We start from the raw sequence: 20973 nt of genomic DNA on the forward strand, positions 1-20973 counted from the left end.
GCTGATACGACATTTGAATTGACTGCATCTGTTGTACGTGGTGCTTAAAATATCCGAATATATGTTCGCTGATCGAAACCGTGTTTAACGATTATATATCCGGTGTGGCGTAAAAGAAGGACAGAGTCATTTCTTACTCCTGATCAAATATTACTCATTTCTTCGGTTTAGTTAAAAATTCTTGGACAAATATGTTCATGTTTGGTATCATTTTGATCGCACGAATCTCAATAATCCGATTAAGGCAATCTCGTAACAATATGATGAAAAGTAAAAGAAATTATATTTGCTTAGCGCAATAATTCAATATCGAATTCAATTACATCGATACGGATCACAGACAACGAGGCGTGCCTTGAGCGAGCGATCGCAGGAGTTGGTGGAAATAGCTCGTGGCAATATATCCGGACACTACCGTATATCGCGTATCCATTCTATCTGGTTAACGTAGCCAGCTACAGACGTCCAAGCCGAGATTGTAGTCCTGGCATCGCGTAGTCGCTAATTATCACGATTACTGCATACATACGTTTATAAAAGAAATAAAGTTTTCAACAAAAATAATAAAAATGTAAAGAGATAACTTTAGGCGTAAGTAACTGAGACAATTTGAAACGAAACGACTGAACGATACAACTTCAAATATATCGCCTACCATATCCATCAGAAATAGCTGAAATCCCACAAGGCATACATCGTAGCAAGAAATTACCTGGCCAAGCACGATCACCATAAATATATTTTCTAACTTTCTGCAATATTCGATAAGTACTCGGTGCTGTTGTACACAACTCTTCAACTTTGTATCACAAATATTTGCATTGCCTGTCCGATCCTTGATTGCGTTATTGTAGCTTTCGTGAAGATTCACGACGCGCAACCAATTGTCGAAACAAATGTAACGAAATAAACGTGGTGTACGCAAAGTATCCGCATAAATAAAAATTGATTTCGAATTTTGAAAAATTCATATATTCATATCCTGCATCGTTCGCGCGGTCAACGTCGAATAATCAAGATGTACCTGGTTTTATTAGCTCAATGTGGTAGAGCAAGATCTTTACATCGCAACGACACTCTGACGACCTGCGTGAACGCCATTTCAGAGAGTTTGGACGGAACAGGTGACAATAGAAAGAACGAGGAACGATCGTGACTATGCATAAAGTGACTTGCTTTTGTTACTTTTAAGCGACGTAAGAGTTCTTTGCCTTCTTGATGGAACCTTTATTAGCGTTCAACGTAGGATCGCAGATGAAGTGAATTTATTTTGGAAATTTGTCGTTAATTTTCTCAAGAAATTACGTATCATTCAATAATATTAGGTTTATTCTTGTAGTCATTTGAATACAAATACTGAAGTTTATTTGCTAATATTCAGATATTTTTATTGTGCAGATCCGTGTATTTATAGTCAATCATTGTTCCGTTAGTCTCATAGACGATTCCCTCATGAGAGCAAAGTATGACATCGTCGAGCTTATAAGCTGTAACGAGAAATTCTCATAAAATTTATACGTTTATTGTAATACGTATCTGATCTATCGTAATTATAGCTGTGCAAAAATATGTATACAGAAATACCATATCTGCACTGTTATAAGTAAAATTCACGTTACGTTATTTCGAAGATAAGACACATTTTGAAGCAAATGTTGCTTACTTACTAACAAAATAATGTTAGATATCGGAACAGATCGCTGAAAGTGATACTTTCAGAGTAGTTGCGAGATTAGAGAAAGGAAGTGGTTGCATACCGCGGTAGATGTTTCCAAAGTCACAGGAAAGAATCCGCCGGCAGTCAGTTGACACGGTCGCATCGCTTTCATCATCATCATCTTCATATCCTTTCGTATCTTTTTGCCTGTTTTGCTCATTGGCAGACATACCCACCATCCCGAATACGACGCTATGCTAACATTCGTACTTTCTTCTACCAAACCATGGCAGATGTATGTGAAGAAAATTATATGGGCAAAGCTACCGATCATGTGGAAAAAAAATATAAGTCGTTTCCCGGAAGATATGTTTGCCTACGTACAAGTACAACATTCTGATCTGAAGATTTAATATATTCGGGTTTCGTTTCGAAAATTAGAATATTTTGTGAAAAGTAGAAAGAAATGGTCGTTTATTCAACCCTTAAAGTTTACCACCAGTATAATCTCTAGTATGGAATAATAGGAAAACGTTTAATCGCACTTGATCAACTTTGCCAAATTTTTAATTTAAATGATACGGCACACTCCCATCCACGGTATTCTTTAAGGGCTAAAACAGATCCATCGTTTATACGTACCAGAACGATTTCGTACGTGTCGAAACACATCAGCACGCTAAAGATAACCACGTGACTGAGAATCGGCAACGTGAAAATTTGCTCGAGTTTAGCGTTAAATTGAATCAACGACTGATGCTTCCGGATGCATTTTTTCAATATTATGTAGTATTTTTTTGAATAATCTGCGATATCAGTTTGTTCGTCGATGTTCGACCACAAATTCAATAATGTTTTTTGCAGCATACGAAACTGATAGACTACGTGTAGATTCAGCACACATAAGAACTGTTCGGGGCACAAATAACTTGCGCCAATTTGTTGTACGGCCAGTAACTGTATAAATAATAATTCGATGATGAAGTCGTCGATGATAAATTATTACGATACATGATATTTTAACCAGTTTTCAGGGGCTGTTTAACCGGCGATTGTGCGATAAAATGTGACACGAGTTTCAGATATTTTACTTAAATATTTTTTTAATCAAGCTACGTTACTTTTTCTGCAAACATTGAGAAGCTATTCTGGCAACGAGTCTGCTATAGAGTCGCTGAAAGTTTAAATTTTTCAAAACTTGCGAGCTCATAAGGAAAAACGACCATCAGTTTAAAATATACATCTATGAAGATTTGCAATACCTCGATGGCGAACATTATTTCATAATAAGGCGTTACGGTTAATGGTAGATTGACCCACATTTTGAATGGAAGTAACCTCTCTGAACCATTGTTTCCAATGTTCGCTGAAACATAGTGAAACACGAGCTTTATAATATCCTCCTGATTAATATAAATGTTTCTTATAAGGTCAGACTTGACTAGAACGGGTTTAGGTTTTTGTCTAACCGAGATAGTTATCTCTTACTTCGAACGTTAATTTAGTCCTTGTATTTCCGTAACTTAAAACGCGAAAATTTATTTTCTCAATGTATTATGACTTACAATTGTTTTTATCATATTTGAATGAAAAAGATATAGATAGCTACTTAGATAGCTATGTATATAGCTAGTTAGTTCGCTATTTCGAAAATTATTTTTTTTTTGGAAAAAGAAAGAAACGTTATTTAATCTTTTAAGCGATGAATTAACTTACCGCTGATTGGTGCAATTGCATAGAAAGACAAAGAGCTTTCTGTAACAAGCAATATAAATACCGTCCATAACTTGCAAAAATGTCTGCATTCTGCGAAAAGTATCTTCTCATCGTCATTGTAATTGATATGCCAGAAATGCTTTTGAGCGAATACAATTATATCCGAAAATTCCGTTTTATAAAAGTGTAGTACCGAAAGCTTGAACATCGCCAATATTATGTTCAACGTGTTGGAAGCCAGAAAGATACAATGCTGAGAAAACGATTTGTAATATTTAATCGGTAAAACTTGCTTCGAAAAGAACGATTTTATGACTTAGTAATATTTTTGCAACTGGTAAATTTAAGTTAAAAGAACGCTTGAAATAACGTAGGGCAAGCACTTCGGAAATCCTACAATCTGCAACGAAAAAATGCTCTCAAGCTTTTTTAACGAGATTTATCTAAATCCGTATAACGTATCGTACTATTTACTGACACATTGTGCGATCAACTACCCGTACACGCTTTAACGAAAACCTTAAAGTTCATGTAAAAAGCAAAAGACGTGTCCATGAAGGATTAACGACTTTCTTACTCACGTCCAAATTATCCAAGTTATGATAAATATCCACGACGTTCACGTACACGCCATAAACGAGTGCAGCTATGGTATAGACCACCATGAATTTTCTTCGCCTCTCTGCGCTACTGTTTGTCGCCTTCAAGATACCTGTGATTTTCAAAAGAAAGCCTGACATTTTGATGGACACGTCTGTGTATTGTCCAGTATGCATAACGACCCCCTTTCCTCGATCTTGATTCTTAAATCACGCGACAATCGGCAAATGATCCGAAGTAACACCGCTTTGATCTGTCGAGACACTTTGATCATTTAGTAATGGATATGTGTCTTATGTAAGACGAATTGTTACAGGAATAAGAGAAACGAAATCAATTATGAACTTGACAAGTAGAGAACAAACATGAATAGATGTATTATACATGTGTGTCTCAAAGAGAATGTGTGATTGTCACATTCTCGAATGATCGTACAACTGACACTTTGTCGGACAATCGATGTATCGCCAGAGAAAAAAATTGTACCATAACGTATGCTCATAGACAAATGTATAGTTGGAAAGTGCATTTGATTGTCTTTCGATGTGGACTCCAACGTGGTGTTTGTCTGAAAAAGATTTACATGATGCGTACTTGTGTAACGTGTATGGTCGGTGAAGGTGTTAAAAGTATCTTAAGAATATTTATCTTATAGATTATTATTATTGTTTGCTATACATTTACAAAATATATATCACGGTGTTTATCTGGAATTAATCCTGAAAGTTTTATCGAAATACTAAGTGTTTGAAAAAAGATAATTACGTATAAGTGCTATTTTCTTTTTTTTTTTTTTTTTTATAATAAGTAAGAATTTAAAGTGTTAAACTACCTACGTTGACTGGTAGATCGTCGACGAAGAAACGTTCACAAGGTAATATTTTTACTATTCCGATTCATGGTTTTTTATAAATTTAGAAACGACGATACTCTTTTATTCGAATGTAATATCTCCCTGTATTGGTATTCTTTCTTTTCAAATATGTATACATTTATTTATATTATAATTTAGTAATGTTTATATACAGTTATATACAGCATACAATTTTCTTTAAAATTTTTTATTTACATTCGGATGCAACACTGATGAAGAAATGACGCAGATCTGACATACATAAAATAGCAAATTTGGAAGATTGTCGTTACGCGATGGCAAACGCTTCGTCCGGCATTAAGAACGTAAGCATTAAGAAAGGAAGAAGAAACATTCTCGCTATATTGCGTAGAATATCAGGATGATTGTGATAATACTGATGTAATGGAATGTCTTCATTGTGACAAATAATAGCTCGCGTTTGTTCGTCCGATCGTCATTTTCACGAAATACATGTAAAGTCGCATACCGTATCATTCCGATATTTCTAACTCAATAGCTCGTTGCATAACAAAGATTCATTGATTTTGAATGGATCATAATTTGGAGCTTTTTGGCGTTAGATTAATTATTAATAGATCACCATGGTCGTATACATTGATCTGGAAACTTCTGTGACGTGGGTGGTTCTAGGTTTGAGGAAAGAACGTTTCTTGCATTGTCCATCACACAGGGCGCAAATGTCGAGTAGTCGAAACAATTTCAACAAAGTAACACGCGATGAAAATAATTAAGTAATTTTTATAATACTTTATGAGTAGTTGTACATAGTTTGTACACAAACAATTCTATTTATGGTTAACCGTATCCTTTTAAATATTAACTTTCAGTTTCATGATAAGCTACGAGGCGGAAATTGTCTTGATAATCTTAGATCCGTGCCAACTTGATCTCTTCCGAATCATTTGGTTTAATGCGAGGGATTGCGAACAAACGAGGGTAGAAACTGCGACCGAAACAGAAACCTCTGCTGCTCTGCTGAACATCTGCGATCTGACGCACACTTTTGTGCTTAGTTTCTATCTATAAATCACATTGATCCCCTGGAAATAAAATAAATTTTCTCGCTTGATAAAAGTTAATAATCGATACTTTTAACACTTTCAGCTTGATACAAGTACTTATATCGAGTACTTAACTGCGACAGTAGTACGCAATATGCTAGAAAAATATTATTAATTCAAAACTTAGCAGGCGAGTTTCAAACAGAATGATTATGTACTTAGTTGTACTTAAGAGTTTGTAATTATTCATTGTTACTTATTTAAATGTAATTAGATTCTTAGAGAAGATTGTTTACAAAAATTATGAATATTACATTATCTTCTAATGATATTTTTTATTTCCACCATTTAATCTATAAATACAAATAACTCCATTAAAAATATGGAAACAAATGTCTAAAGTCCATAATTAAAATAATAATCACAGTATCACATAATGTTAATTTTTTCTTGTTTGTTTTAATTACTTTTATCGAAATTGTTAAATAGATAGTACATTTACATTGTACGTGCGAGAGTGAGGGAGCGAAAAGCTTGCAGACACATGTATGCATGCTTTCCCTAGAGTGTATGCGAGCGTCGCAGGACGTCCAGGTCTCAGTTGAGACAAAAAGAGCGATCAGAAGAAAACAAAGAAGCAAGCGAATGTGTTGTCGAGTCCTTCAGAGAGTAACCTGCATGTAGAGCTAAATTTAGATAATTTCTAAAGAAATTTTAACTTTTTGTTCTCTCCAAATCCTCTCTATACTTTAACAGAACTTTTATACTTTTATGCTTTTATTAAATTATTACGTCTCTTCTTTCAACTAGCACTAAAAGTGCAGCACATGCTCTTTTTAAGTTACACGATATCTTCTTTAACGCGGTTTGATTATTTTTTCACGTGATCCATGTAACTATAAAACGAATATAGGATAAGAGGAATACTAAAAAAAACATATTTCATTCGATCACATCGTTTAACTTTCATGTACATCGACACAGTAGCTTCGATTCCCGTGAGGAAAAGTGTTGATGTATGACCTCAGCATTTTTCAGTATCAATAGCAGACGAATAACCCATTAATTGAATGTAATACATATCAAAGTCATGGTCGACAAATCTGTTTTTGTATTTCCATCTATTAGCTTTGACAGCATATTCACAAATGACAAATTCACAAATGTTGGAGCTATCGAAATATAATGATATCAACGATCGAATCTGGATCGAAAAAGGTTTGATTATTCACATATACGCTTAATATTTTATCTATTCAGACTATTTTTTAAATATCGTTAATGCCACTGTTCTCAATCCGTAACAAGAAAATGTAGTGTCATTTGATTCAACTGCACGAGCCAATCTATACTTGTGTGTCTCACTAACTATGCTCCGCCTCGTTAAATGTCCGAAAAATTGTTTAACAGATAAGGATAAGATTTATGTGAAAGAAAATAAAGAAATTATATCATTTCAATGGAAATCTCGAAGAAGGCTCTAAGCACACTTGACACATTTCGACAGAAAGCTGTTCTTAAGTTACATTGTTCCATAAGTATCAAACCGAACTTGCTTTTCCCGTTGAACCACTTACGAGATACAACGTCAGCGTTTATCAGTTCAACATTACCTACATTCTGGTTCATAAGTATTAGGGCATTTCCTAAAAACTATAATCTTGCAAGATTACGACATGTAAAAGTAATTATACGTAGGTAGCGGATATAATAGTCTAAGGTATTCGATGAAATAAGAGATCTTGAAAGTTTTGATAATTTTCTAATGATTTTTCGAGTTCACTTAAAATCACAGAAGTGTCCTGATACTTATGAACCGAAATGTACAGCGTGTTCAGACAAACTATCTGCAATTTGGGTATTTTATGAAAGTAACTGTAGAACCACGTGCTTTACCGTTGATTTAACTTTGACCAAAATGTGCTTTAGACCCTTATACGAGATTTTCATTCGTTTCATCTAGGTGGAGATGCGGCGACTGCAATAAAGCGAATGTACTTTGCTTCTAAAGGGTTAGAGAATCTGATGAAATTCATGGCACATCTTACACAAGTAAGCGCATGTTCGACCAGAAGTCATGTTTCAGTCGTGTTGAAAACGGAAAACTTTCAAAGCAATGCTACAAAAGGACGAGAAAAAGGAAGACGGAAGGTAAATCATAAAAGTTTGTCGAAACTACGTGGAAGAACAGCAATGTATTAGAAACTGTGAGAGAGCTAACCGAGACATAGTTTCTCTGTAAAGAGTTTGGTAAAAATAGAACAAAACCTTTGAATCTATGGTTTAAAATAAATTTCGTGAAAATGTTCCTTACAATTTGTTTCATCGTTTTCTAAGTGTTTACATGATTCTGAAAAATCAATGGAATTTTGAATAGAGTGAAGTAGTCATATCGATACGGAATATCGTTTCGTTCTTCGAATGTCATTCTCGCAAAATCAAAGGATTTTTACGAGTATTCGATAGTATTCGCTCAATTTAAGCTCATTTTTATATTTTTAACGCTATGAACAGTTTTTAACATTGAATTAACATTGAAAAAACATAAATTGTACTTAACTAAATAGTCAAATATGAAACACTGACACCGGGTACAATATTTTTCCGGAAAACAAACAAAAGATAGTTTTATTTTTTTCACTGATCAAAGAACGTTAGTTATAAACACATTTTTTTTTTAAATTATTTGCAGTAATCGTATATCCAAGTGCAAAACTCTGCACCAGCACATTTGTTACACCGAATCAGACATTCGATCCACGTATCTCCATCAGAATACTACGAAAAAAGTTCTTGGCAAAATAAACACTTGCAGAGCGAGCAGTGAAACAGTCTATAGCCGTTTGACAGATATTCATTTGTCAGACTTTTAAAAATTCTCTGTTAGGTATGCTATTCCATATTTGGCCACTTCCTTCTATAAATATAAGCAAGCAAGTTAAGATATTTTCAGCTTTTTAAATTGAGTTCTATTGCGTATATTTTAGATTCAAAATTTATCGCACAAAAAGATCTTTACCGATATAAAATAGAAGTTATTTATTCCAAAAAATAGAACTAGTTGCACGGAACAGTGTATCTGCGATAAATTCTTTCCTAACTGATAGTTCAGGAAACAGAACGGTACACAAACTAATATTACCTTTTACAACCACAATTTCTCATTCGAGGCGCAACGTGAAATACTACGTATCCACCGATCTTTGACAACAGATCAATTTTAAAAAATATTTACGATCCACGACGGTGTGATAAATAAATCCATACAAAAAGAGGAAATTGTTAAATTTCGCTTATCTAAAAGACATAAATTTTTCTTACCGCAAAACTTCCGCCCTCGATATTTGTTACAAATATATTAGAAAAAAGATAGCTATTCTTGTCTTCAAAATGACGATGATGGCGTTGAAATGTTTTAAGAAAACAACGGTAAAAAATTTCTTCTTCCTACGGTGTTTATCGTTCAAGATCACTCAAGTTATGCCTGAAACGCTTCTTATATCGCTAAAAACAAATACAGTGTTTAGATGTCCTTTACACACTAGAACAACCTGTACATTAATATGTTAAACATAAAAACTTTAATCGACTATTTTTCTCGTACCATTGACATCTTTGGGAGCATTTATTTAGATATGAAGACTACGGTGGAAGAAAACGATAAGTCGCATTTTCTATTTTTTATAGAACAATAGCTTTTAAATTCATTACGTTGTCAATTAGTCTCGTGTTATTAAAATTGCTCTCTTACTTGATTTTGACACTAAACACGTGTTCTTTTTCCATCCTTCTCATAATTTGAAAAAACAGTGCAAAATATTGCTTGTGTTAATATCAAAATATTGAAGGACATTAAAAATAAAGTTGATATTTACATTATTGTCTGGATAAGTTTTACTTTTAGTTTTTTTATATTAAAATATGTTTTTTTTTTTTTTTTAATTATATAGCGACATTGAAATAAAAAATCAACGAAAATGTACTTATCACGTTTCTTTTCCGTGATCTTCATACGAATCTTCCACATTTAGCATTTTCTTTTGTCTTTATTTTTACATATACGACATATTGTGCCTTCCTGTGCTATAACAATTTTTTACTAATTAATTTAAGATACGTAAATTACGATAAACTATTGTATAGTATTTACGAATCTCTTTCTCAGGTCATTGCAAGTAGTACCGATATGTATGATCCTGAAGCTTTCATAATCTAAAAGTAGAAAAAATGTTATTTCTTCGGCTGAATTATCGTCAATTTTCTCGCAAGTATTTCAAATGACATATTATATCAAAACACATATTATAAACAGCTTACAGCCGCAAAGGTTGACATGGAAAGATTTGCAAATTTCCCAAGAGTGAAACTAAATCCTCTTTGAGATCTTAATATCACAGGTATTAAAAGTCGGCTTTTGCTTGGATGTGTATCGTACCAAAGAAATTCATATGCAGTGTCCGCAATCAATTTACTCTAAAACGAAATGGAATTTTAGGGATAAGATATCAAAAAATAGGGTAAAACGGAGATTATATACGGTTATACACCTAGTTAACGTTTTTGTAAATTAGAATATATGTATATATGCGTAGAGAATATTTACATATTACGGTCAACATATCTTTAGTTCCTTTTTCAACTTGCAATTTTAGATTCATAACTCAAAATTGCACAGTTTTGTCATTATAATTAATGAACGCGACGTCTCACGAAAGTATTCTACTTACCACAAGACCTTTTTATGAGTACATTGCGTGCATTATACGTAAGTTTTTGAAGTTTTATTCGCGGTGTAATATAGTTTACGCACGATTATTGTAGTTATAATAGGAAAATTAAAAAATGATTCGAAAATGTATCTGGAAGTTACAAGACATTCATTGCAGACATACGCTTGGTGAAGAATTAGTATACATAGTATGACATGAAAAGTATGTAGTAGTCGTGGACATACGAAGGGTCCACGGGAAAAATGGGGAATGTCGAACTTTAGTATTTCTCAAAGAACGAAAATTTATTTTTCGATTATAATGTCACAATTTCATATTTCCTCGTAAACATTATATCAAAATAAGACAGCTTATTCTTCATTTTATACCCCGTTTTACCCTATATGAGATACTTGTATTTTTAAAAAACGCATCATCACGTTGAAACTTATGTTGGCATACTTATTATTCGAATTAGCAATTCTGTTAGTTTAATTGTGCAACTAGTACTTGAGGTTTCGAGTATTGCTTACATTATATGTAACGCGCTATAAATGAAAAAAGTTGACATACGGAATACCAATCGACTTACTAAAGGTCATAAAAGATGAGGAATATCAAACTTTTTATTAAATATATGATTCACGACACTGCAATTTCATTTATAGCCAATATCAGCGATCGGTGTATGTCAATTTTATTATTATTTGGATGTAAGATAAAATTATTTAGTCTACTATTATTTTCCGGCTTGGATAAACGAACTTTTGTTATCTTTTCTCACTTGTTTTTATTATATCTTTCTGTCGTGATTTTACCCAAATAATAAGCGTCAACTGAAGTTCCAACTCGACTTTAGATGATATTTCATAATCGACAAACCAAGACAAAAACTGGAATTATTCCTTAGAACGTATCAATGGACTTTATTAGCTTATAATTCAATATTAACTAGAAACTGAAAGGGAAAACCAAACACGTGCGTAATAACCAGGCAGGAAATCAATAAACTTCTCCAACTCAGAAAAATGATAGATTAATACGTATGGAACGGATAATGCATATATTATATGTATATAACAACAATAAAAACACTATATTTATATCTTCTGTTTGTTTAGCTCTATAACCTATGGTTATACTTTAAAGAAATTCAAGCTGATTTTCAACCCTCCGATTGAAAAATAAATATTTAAATTTAAGCGTACATCGCTTTGTTGAAAATTTAAAGTAGCTAGCTGTGAGCCACCTGTCACTCATATATACTCGTGTATTATCGAACATGAAAATTTATACACATACAAATGTAATAAAATGTAGTAGAAAATAAATAAAATATAAGTCTTAAAATTCACCAAATTATTGAAAGAATGTACGATAATTATACGAGAAAGATTACATTTCTAAAAGAAACAACTTTATTTCAATCTCATCGAAATATTATAGATTATTCTAGTACAAATTTATTTAACTGTTGTCACTCTTAAAATTTACCGACTTACCGTGCTTCTCAATTCCCATGTCCTCGTAACTATATTAACGTGCTAATTAACATTTGCCAATTGCTTCATTATCATATGCAAATCGTATTCAACTATGTTTGGAAGGCAATAACCAAGTACGCAAATAAATTAATAACTAATATTGCTATACAGGTTACCCGTAAAATGTACTTTCCAGTTAGTGGTATAATTCTCTATAAAAAAGTAAATAAAGAACAAACAATTTTTTTAATAAACAAAAAATTGATTTTAAAATATACATGCATTTAATATTATCAGATCGACCAGATTGACAGCTCGTGTCAATGGCAAGGCGCTAATATATAGTATAGATTTAAGAATAGATGAAAAACTACAACATCCAAAATGTTTATAAATATAAATATACAAACGAAAAGAGGAATATGTACTGCAACATTTTGCTTTCAAAGTAATCCTGGTCGTGGCATTTTCGAAAGTACATATATATATATATATATATATATATATATATATAGTTGTCAAAAATTTATATTTTATGCATTGTTATTCGTGAAGGAAATTGTAGATTTCAACGGAGAATCAAAGAGTTCAAGTAGGTGATACGTTTTCAAATCGGACGTCTATTCAAAGCCGAAAAAGTAGGATGTACGATAAAAATAAAGATATTTAATAATCTATGTAATGATAAAAACAAAGATAACAAAACCTCCTGTATACGATAATAATCATCTTCAACTATATAAGTAAAAGATATTGGAGAAGCTTACTGCATATTGCATTCTTGTTGTTACATAATGTTTAACAAATTAGTATTTTCTAAATTAATATTTGTATTATAAAAACGAAATTGAACTATGTATTATAAAAGTATCATCTAACATAGATCATAATATCAATTATCATTTCGTTATGCTATCCGTGGTAATCGCATAACCAGAAATTGATCGATTTGGTATTTCAGTACATTGTTTAATAACCTTGATATTCAGGTACTCTCCAGCGAAGCAATATACAAATGCTTCCGAACAAACGGAGATATAGAATACAACGCATTTCATGAACATAGGGAATCCATTCTCAATATGTATTATCTGTAACACACAATGTCTTAAACTTCTTTTATACATACTGTATATGTAGAATGTTTTCGGCTGGTAGCACAATTCGAAACGCGATAAATTTACACGAATCAATATATCGAAGATCCAGAATGCCTTCTTTTCGTACGATGCGTTAATTCCGAATAAATAGAAAATTCGTCAAGTGTAGGTGTATTCATGTATGATTTCATCTACGTCTAAACTCACCTAAGTCTGTGTCTAAAATATCTTTATGATATTCATATCGTTGTTCGGATTTTAGATGTTAGTAGATAATAAGGGATGAACAATGAAATAAAGGCTAGCATTTGATATATCGGTACAAGTTAATATAGCGTATACAGGACAAGTAAGAACATGTGGGAAGTGCGGCAGGGGCTGATTCAGCACAGTTTGAGTTACAGCTTATTTTGTAACGCTAGACATTAGGTGGTTCAACTCAGTAGTCGGATGTCTCGAAAAATGGATAAGTCGTGGAACTACATTTCCTGATCAGCTCGCTCTGCAGACCTCGACCCATTCTATCATTAGTTGTGGGAGCATTTAAAAACTCTCGTTTATAAGACGTCGATTAACGTTATTGAAACTCTTTGTCAATGTGACGATCAAACTTGCCAAGAAACACGTGCAAGCTGTTCGAACAAATTTGACAATTTATAATGCGACGCATTCACGCTTCTACTGAAATTGGACTTGGTCATTTCTAGCAATTTCTCTGAGGGTAAACAACTATTACGACACAAAACAAGCTGTTAATTCAAAACAGGATCATATCGGGCATGTGTTTACATGAACTTTACTCATTGTCATTGTCATTGTCATTGTCATTGTTATTGTTATTGTATCGGTGCATTACTTACAAGCACTATGAGATAACCCAAGCAACAAATAATTAAAGTATTCGTTATAAGTTGACTAAGCGCTATATAAGTAAAGAACTTTTCAATTTTCTCTGCAAATAAAATAATTTCTTGATGCCTGCTAATGAAGAACTTTAGTTGCTTTTCATTTTTATAAGGAATTGCTGACGATGTCTGACACATAACATCGATTTGACAACCTATATGAAGTACCTAAAAATGACGAATAATAATATAAAATTGTTAAATAAAACAACCCAAAGAAGTATACACTTTCAAGGCAAAATACTTTAAAAGATATTCCTACTCGATGCTTTACAGAGTTAATTTTTATTATTCGTATACTAATATACTTGAACTTGATTAATTAACGATTACCGATTGGATATGAATGTACAATTAGCAGGACGATTATTCTACGCGGAATGAAATTTTTCAGTTTAAGGTTTCTTCAAGAAAATAAGGTTTAAACGTGTCTAGTTAAGAATTGTACATGCGCGTACTAACTTTTCAAATTGATTTTTCTTGCAAACAAAACGTCTTGCGAAGAAATGTTATTCTACATTTTCGACTTACTTTTACACGTAGAATAACCTCCTGCCGATTATTTTCTCCTGTTCAGCCCGGAATTAGCCATGTTCAAGCATACTTGATAAATTTTCAAAATGAATTTGCCCGAAAACGGGGCCTCGAAGAAGAGGATCTTATTCTACATTTCTGACTTATGTTTCTACGTAGAATCATCCCTCAATCGGTTGATCACGATTATGCGCGACATCCTATACATACAGGATGATTCATTTTAACCAATCAACGTAAATATCTCCTAAACTATGGGTTATTTGAGGAAGTGTTTCAAATACAACTTGTTCTGTTTCGAGCAGATCGTCTTACGCTAACCCTGAGAATGAAACACCTTGTCTACCACATACACAGCTGTCGCACAATCGTCGAAAAAAATGGATTTTACGAAGCGCATTATATCTCTCACACGGGAACATTGCATTTCGTTGCATACGAGATACGAGCAGTCGCGTGAATTACAGTCATCAAACTTGACATCTGCCCACCGTTGACGGCAGGCAGCAAATGGTACAACATCGTCTGTCATGCGTTCGATATGGGCATTGCTGTATTCTATCTATTCCTACGGATCTGATCATAGACCTGTCGACTTGTCATTTGTTTTTTATGAAATAATGGATAGCCTTTACAATTTTCAGTGTTATTTTTTACGTCCCCGTATCAAACTAGAAACGCAATCCTCTCGTGCAGCTACTCCTACAGCAGCAAAACTTTCGAAAATTAAAAAGCCTCTAGCCATTCGACCTCGTACGAAGAAAAAGAGGTCTTTTCGCCGAAAGAATCCTTATCGCGCCATGCAAAGGTCTCGATTACTTGCGACCTACGTTGGCACATCGGTTAAAAGGATTTGTCATAGATGAAATTCATCAAACATTGATCGAAATATATAGAACGAGTTAAAGTTTACTTTAAAGCGTATGAAATGCATATGTATTCTATATATAATCTTCCAGTAGTTTTTTTCCGTTTTCAATAATGTATGACTGAAGATCGAAATTTCATCCATCTTGTTCGTGTGAATATTTATTGCCTATTATACTGAAATTTACAAAGAATAAACCCAAGCCCTGTTTCAAATCGATCCTTGCGACAGTGATTGTTTCAACGCTCGTGTAACTACGATCCTAAGTAAAAGATCGTAAATGCCAGAAGATAGTTCGCCACAATAAGATAAGAAACAAAATGTTTTAGTTGAAACGTTCGTTTCAAAAACGAATAGTTTAGGAGATAATTGGGTAGTTCACTGTACATACATGTACATATGTACATATGTACTTCAGTATATACAAAAGTTCCAAAATATTAGCTATTTCAATATTTTTAAAAATCTTATCAAATATGTTGTTCATAGCTGATTTACTTAATAGAGATACTATCTTAAATTAAAAAACTAAACTAATAAATGAACAAAAACAACGAATGTCCACTTATGTTACCTTTTAACATTAGAAAATAATGTTGTTCTTATTTGATTCATTAAATTGTATTAAAAGATTATTTCTAAAGTACGTGAAAATTAAATTTTATATTTTATCCCATAAGCAGAATCGAATAGTATTGAAAAAGTATTTATATTAATACTTACTATCATCAAAAGGAGACCTGTGAATACAGCAAATATAAAAGCTGACGATGCTTGATAAAAATATTGTACAATTATCACAAGCTCGAAAGTGGGCGATTTGCTAGTATCGAAGGGCAAATCCATTTTTAATAAAAGTTCTCGAGGTGTCGTTGCATTAACTCCTTCGGAAGTGAAAACGCCGATTACGTAAAAAACCGTGGACGCTATAGTGGTACTTATTATAATATTCGTCAAACGATAACACCAATGCGCTGTTTTCGATATTAAGTTGTTTGTATCCATAACAGCATATGTTTGGCACTCTTCTTCCATGGTTGATAAAATACTGTGAAGCAGGCTGTGAAATAATATTTTGGATATAAATCCTTGTGTGATGCAACATGTAGAATTAAATATTAATAAATTTAGTATTTAAATACTGTTAGAAATGAGTATGTTATAAGTGAACTGTATCGACTGTAGTATCACAAATTTTACAAGCTAAATGTCATCATATGTAACCCAGTTATTAACAGTTATTTCGTATAAAAAATTTAAAGCACGATATATATTTTGTATATGATGCCACAAGTGCAAGAAATTTTCTAAAGATATAATTATTTTCCAAGTCGTTCGTTCTAAATTCGTCGTTATTTTATTACATTGCTGAAAGTTAATATGCCTAGAAGAAATAGACAGTTCGATGAATAGACCAAAGAAATAATTAGTTTAACTTTCACAAAGAAACGCATCCATTAAAGGATTGTGTTTTAGTTGAAAAATTAAGTAACAAATTCGACCAATATTTATTGCGTAGTATATCTCTGTCTGTCCGCAGACTTGTATTGTAAGCACGCTTATAAATTTAGTTAAATTACGAACTTGGTAGCTGTTTCAGCGCGTCAAATTCACGTGACTAACATTTGGCGAATCCCTATGAATTTCTATCTTTAATACTTATTTATAGCGAGATCACAATTTTCTCCGACAACCTACATCTAAATATCTGTCTGAAGAATAATGAAAATAAACAACTTACCCTTGATGTGTCCAAGCAATAACTAATTTTATACATACTAAACTAAACGGCAGGCAAATACTTATATTATCTATTATTTCTATAAGAGTCTGAACTTTGTAATGCTTGATTATATAATTGTATTGATGAGTCTGTCCTACACCAAGGACGATCATCCAAAAGAGTTTACATAAAACTGAGAGTGGGGCTCCTGGCCAAGACGCAGCATAATGAAGGCCGTACTTGACGGACCGACTGATTGTATTAATTGGAGCCATTTCATACTAATTGATTGTTTCCTTCTGCTTCTACCGTTTGAAACTTTGACCTTTCATTGATAAAATTCCCATTTTACTACTTTCCCATTCCATTCCACCACTATCACTAGACTGCGGATTTTTATACATTTAAGGGACATTTAAAAGCAGAAAGATGCATAGAATGCACATAATACGCTAAAATACACAGTTGCGGATAAAGGGAAGTTTAGTTTCGAAATTTTCGTAACTTTCGTAAGGCTTTTTTTATCATATCGATAACAATCATCTATCCTGTGTTATACAGTGAATTTCGACATATATATATTTGGGACATATCGGGACTAGCGTTTTTTGACTCGATTAAGCGGGTCTATTATTTCTATTATGCGAATTATCAGATACGTAAATACCGTAGTCAAAATTATATAAAACGAACTACAGCTTGAATGAACAATGAAGCGTTTATTTAAATATTTGTAGAGTAAATGTCTAATACGTATATACATGTTCTTCGTGCAAAACTATCTTCATTCTTTGTCAATAACCATCGATATTATTAATGTTTTCATCAATGCAATTCTTTAGAGTCTCCATAAAAAATCCAATTACAAGAAAATGCACAACGTATTAGGAAAGATACGTAAACATCGTTGACTCAATTTATATAAAAACCATGCTGTCACATTTACGAACAGAAGAGGAATGCAAAACATAAACAATGCGTTCGCGAAAAGATGGCAAGGCAGAGAAATACATTTTGCCCGAAAGTGTCACGTTGCAAATAAGATCATATTGCAATATAATATAGCGACAGAGAAGAGTTAGTCTTCTTGTTCCTGCGCCCTGTGCTGTCCCATTTGCTATCTTTCGCATACATCACCTGTCCCAACTAAACGACACGTTATTAATTAATTAATTTAATTAATTAATAGAAGATAACTAGGGCAATTTGTTCCTTTAGGTTCTGTTCTTTCAGCATTGTTTCATATAAAGTGTTGCACCGATTAAGCGATGGCTCAAACAAGCGAAATCCACTGTATATTATGGTACACACACACACACACATATATATTTCTTTTATTATATATAAATCAGCTGCTTAAAATTATGGTTTTAGTTTATTCTTCTTATTTTACAAACTTTCTTTTGTCCGCCACTGTCCGTACAAAATATCCAGCACCTGACATAATATTTAACAGGCAAAATAAACTTCTGCTTAGGTGCGACTTTTTAAATTATTTTCAGAAAAATATGAATTTGCATAAGAATCCGCACTCGGACTATCACCATCGACAGATTTATAAAACATGAACGTGCTGCTACACCTCGTCACGCTAGACTGAAAATTTTGTAACAAAATTACACTTCTAGCGTTCAAACTTGTGGAACTTATTCGCTATTGATAAGCATTTGCTCTTTCCGTACGCGATGATCGCATAAATGTTGCAAATAATATTAAAGTGATTGCAGGTTTGCTGGGAACAGGCGCAACTACAGAAAGTGCTGCTCGAGTTGTAATGCAATCTCAATTTTATTTGCAGCGGAAAGTGATTTTCATAAAAGATACAAGTATAAATGTACGACAGGCACAGGTGAGCGAACAATAAATTATTTGAGTCACGCGATGAAGAAAATTCACGAGAAACTGGCAAACATCGTGGAATAAGAACTTGCGTGCAAAATTTCTTAAACTTCGCTAGTTTACTACTAAACCGGGAATAAACGCATTTTCTTTCATTTGTATACAATATTATTGAATCGTTTGTTTTCGGAACTTTAATTTTAGAGTGAATAATAATAATGGCAGTTCTGTACGTATTATTTAGTATTTTTAGTATTTTACATTCAAATATTACAAATAAAGAAAGTGTTTCATAAGGCCAAAGACAAAAACAAAAGGTAACAAGTGCCTCCACTCCTGATTTGTTAGTGCTTTTTGTATTATGTGTATTCTGATATTATAATACAAAGATATAATTTTATAAGTTTAGAATTTCCTAAAATTCAAGCAATAATTTTTACATTATTATCTTTTGTCATATAAAAACTACGAGTGCTTAATTTTTCAGCCATCATTTCGTTGCTAATTTGTTACGTTATTGTTTGGCATTTAACATTATTGTAACAAAATTACCATATGCAAAATTGTAAATTTTATATGGTAATAAACGCAATAAAAGACGATGCTTTTATTTCATACGTATGTACTGCTAGCAACATATCTTGCTCCACGAGAATCTATTTTTGTGAATAAAATGTATTCGAATTTAATGCACTTAAAAATGAACCACAAGTTAAACTATTTCATCTTATCATTGGAATGAAATTTAGAAAATATCTGTCTTGTTTCAATTATTATGATTATTTATTTTATGTAAAAGAAAGTATTTAAAAAAAATTAAACGTTTTTCGTATAATTAGTGAATGTTATAGTATTAATTACATTCTACAGCGTTAGTAATTAGTGTCGGTAACCATTGACCATTTGACCAATGACCATTTGCTTCTGGACATCTGTTAGTAGAGTGGAGACAGAAATTTTTCTCTCGTAATAGCTTTTGATCGATTTTGTTCCACTAGCTATATGTTATTTGTACCGCGAAATAAACGAATAATACGCATAACACGCTTAACACGCTTAACATGCTAAAGTCTGAACAAGTTTTAGCTTGAACCGCAGCATAACGATAATGATAATACAAGTTTTGAAAACAAAAGAAGGACTTCTTGTTTCACGTTCTCAATTTTCATATTAAAATTCTTTTACATACTTACAACGTCCGATATTCTAAAAACTAATCGAAAGAAATAGTTAACATTTTACTGTTGCAGGTTACGCTATCAATAAACATTTTCTATAACGTTTTATAAATGAAAAACTTGTTCGGAATTTGGAGTGGTCGTCCGTTTATGACTCGGTCGGCAAATGAAATGAAAGAAATGCACATATTAATGAATTAAGAAAGATTTTAAGTGTGGCAAATAACGTCAGTTTTGTACCAGCAGGAACTTGTATCAGGCAATTTTTTACTAGCTTTAACAGTATAAATTGCTCCTTTAAAGACATATATTCCATATGTTTCAAGAAAACAAAATGGATCATACATAATTTAATAAAATAATACGAAACAAAAAGTGTTGTGAATTTATTATTTTCTTATAAAACAAAAGAAACTTTTGGGACAACTTAATACATATGTAAATATATAATGGATTACGTACATTTATGTACATGAATTTTTCACACTAGTTCACACCTTCTTCTTTCTTGTTTCTCCTTTTTTCTTTATACCGTAAATTTATAAGAGACTTGGGATTTCAGGATAATCCATCAGAAAAGTTTCGATGCGTTTTTTAGATTTTTACACGAATGTCTGGGACAGTATTGTGTATAAAAATGTTATATGAGCAAATTTATTATTTATTAATTATCTATTTACTATAATTGATTAATTATCTATGCGCGCGCGCGCGCGTGCGTGTGTGTGTGTGTGTGTGTGTGTGTGTGTGTGTGTGAATAAGTGTAATTAAGTATATAATGT

General features: G+C 32.6%; 2 protein-coding genes across 4 annotated transcripts; both read right to left on the bottom strand.

Annotated features, from left to right (window-relative positions):
* Nucleotides 1-115: 115 nt before the first annotated feature.
* On the bottom strand, nt 116-6295 carry LOC126928756 (odorant receptor 30a-like). The gene is made up of 6 exons (XM_050744454.1): nt 3955-6295; nt 3374-3626; nt 2920-3023; nt 2300-2614; nt 1758-2033; nt 116-1487 (listed from the first exon to the last, which is right to left on the bottom strand). The coding sequence occupies exons 1-6, from the start codon at nt 4147-4149 to the stop codon at nt 1419-1421; spliced, it is 1212 nt and encodes a 403-aa protein (XP_050600411.1). The 5' UTR covers nt 4150-6295; the 3' UTR covers nt 116-1418.
* Nucleotides 6296-9750: 3455 nt separating this feature from the next.
* LOC126928759 (odorant receptor 13a-like) lies at nt 9751-19440 on the bottom strand. Of its 3 annotated transcripts, XM_050744461.1 has the most exons (7): nt 18612-19437; nt 17193-17560; nt 16175-16511; nt 14005-14217; nt 13022-13135; nt 10169-10324; nt 9751-10063 (listed from the first exon to the last, which is right to left on the bottom strand). In XM_050744461.1, the coding sequence occupies exons 2-7, from the start codon at nt 17447-17449 to the stop codon at nt 10013-10015; spliced, it is 1128 nt and encodes a 375-aa protein (XP_050600418.1). In that variant the 5' UTR covers nt 17450-17560; nt 18612-19437; the 3' UTR covers nt 9751-10012. The 3 variants fall into 3 exon arrangements, with proteins under 3 accessions (XP_050600418.1, XP_050600420.1, XP_050600419.1); XM_050744463.1 differs by lacking the exon at nt 13022-13135 and having other exon boundaries at nt 18612-19440; XM_050744462.1 differs by having other exon boundaries at nt 17193-19437.
* Between the last annotated feature and the right edge of the window lie 1533 nt (nt 19441-20973).

Source organism: Bombus affinis, chromosome 2, assembly GCF_024516045.1.
Source record: "Bombus affinis isolate iyBomAffi1 chromosome 2, iyBomAffi1.2, whole genome shotgun sequence".
NCBI classification, from domain to species: domain Eukaryota; kingdom Metazoa; phylum Arthropoda; class Insecta; order Hymenoptera; family Apidae; genus Bombus; species Bombus affinis.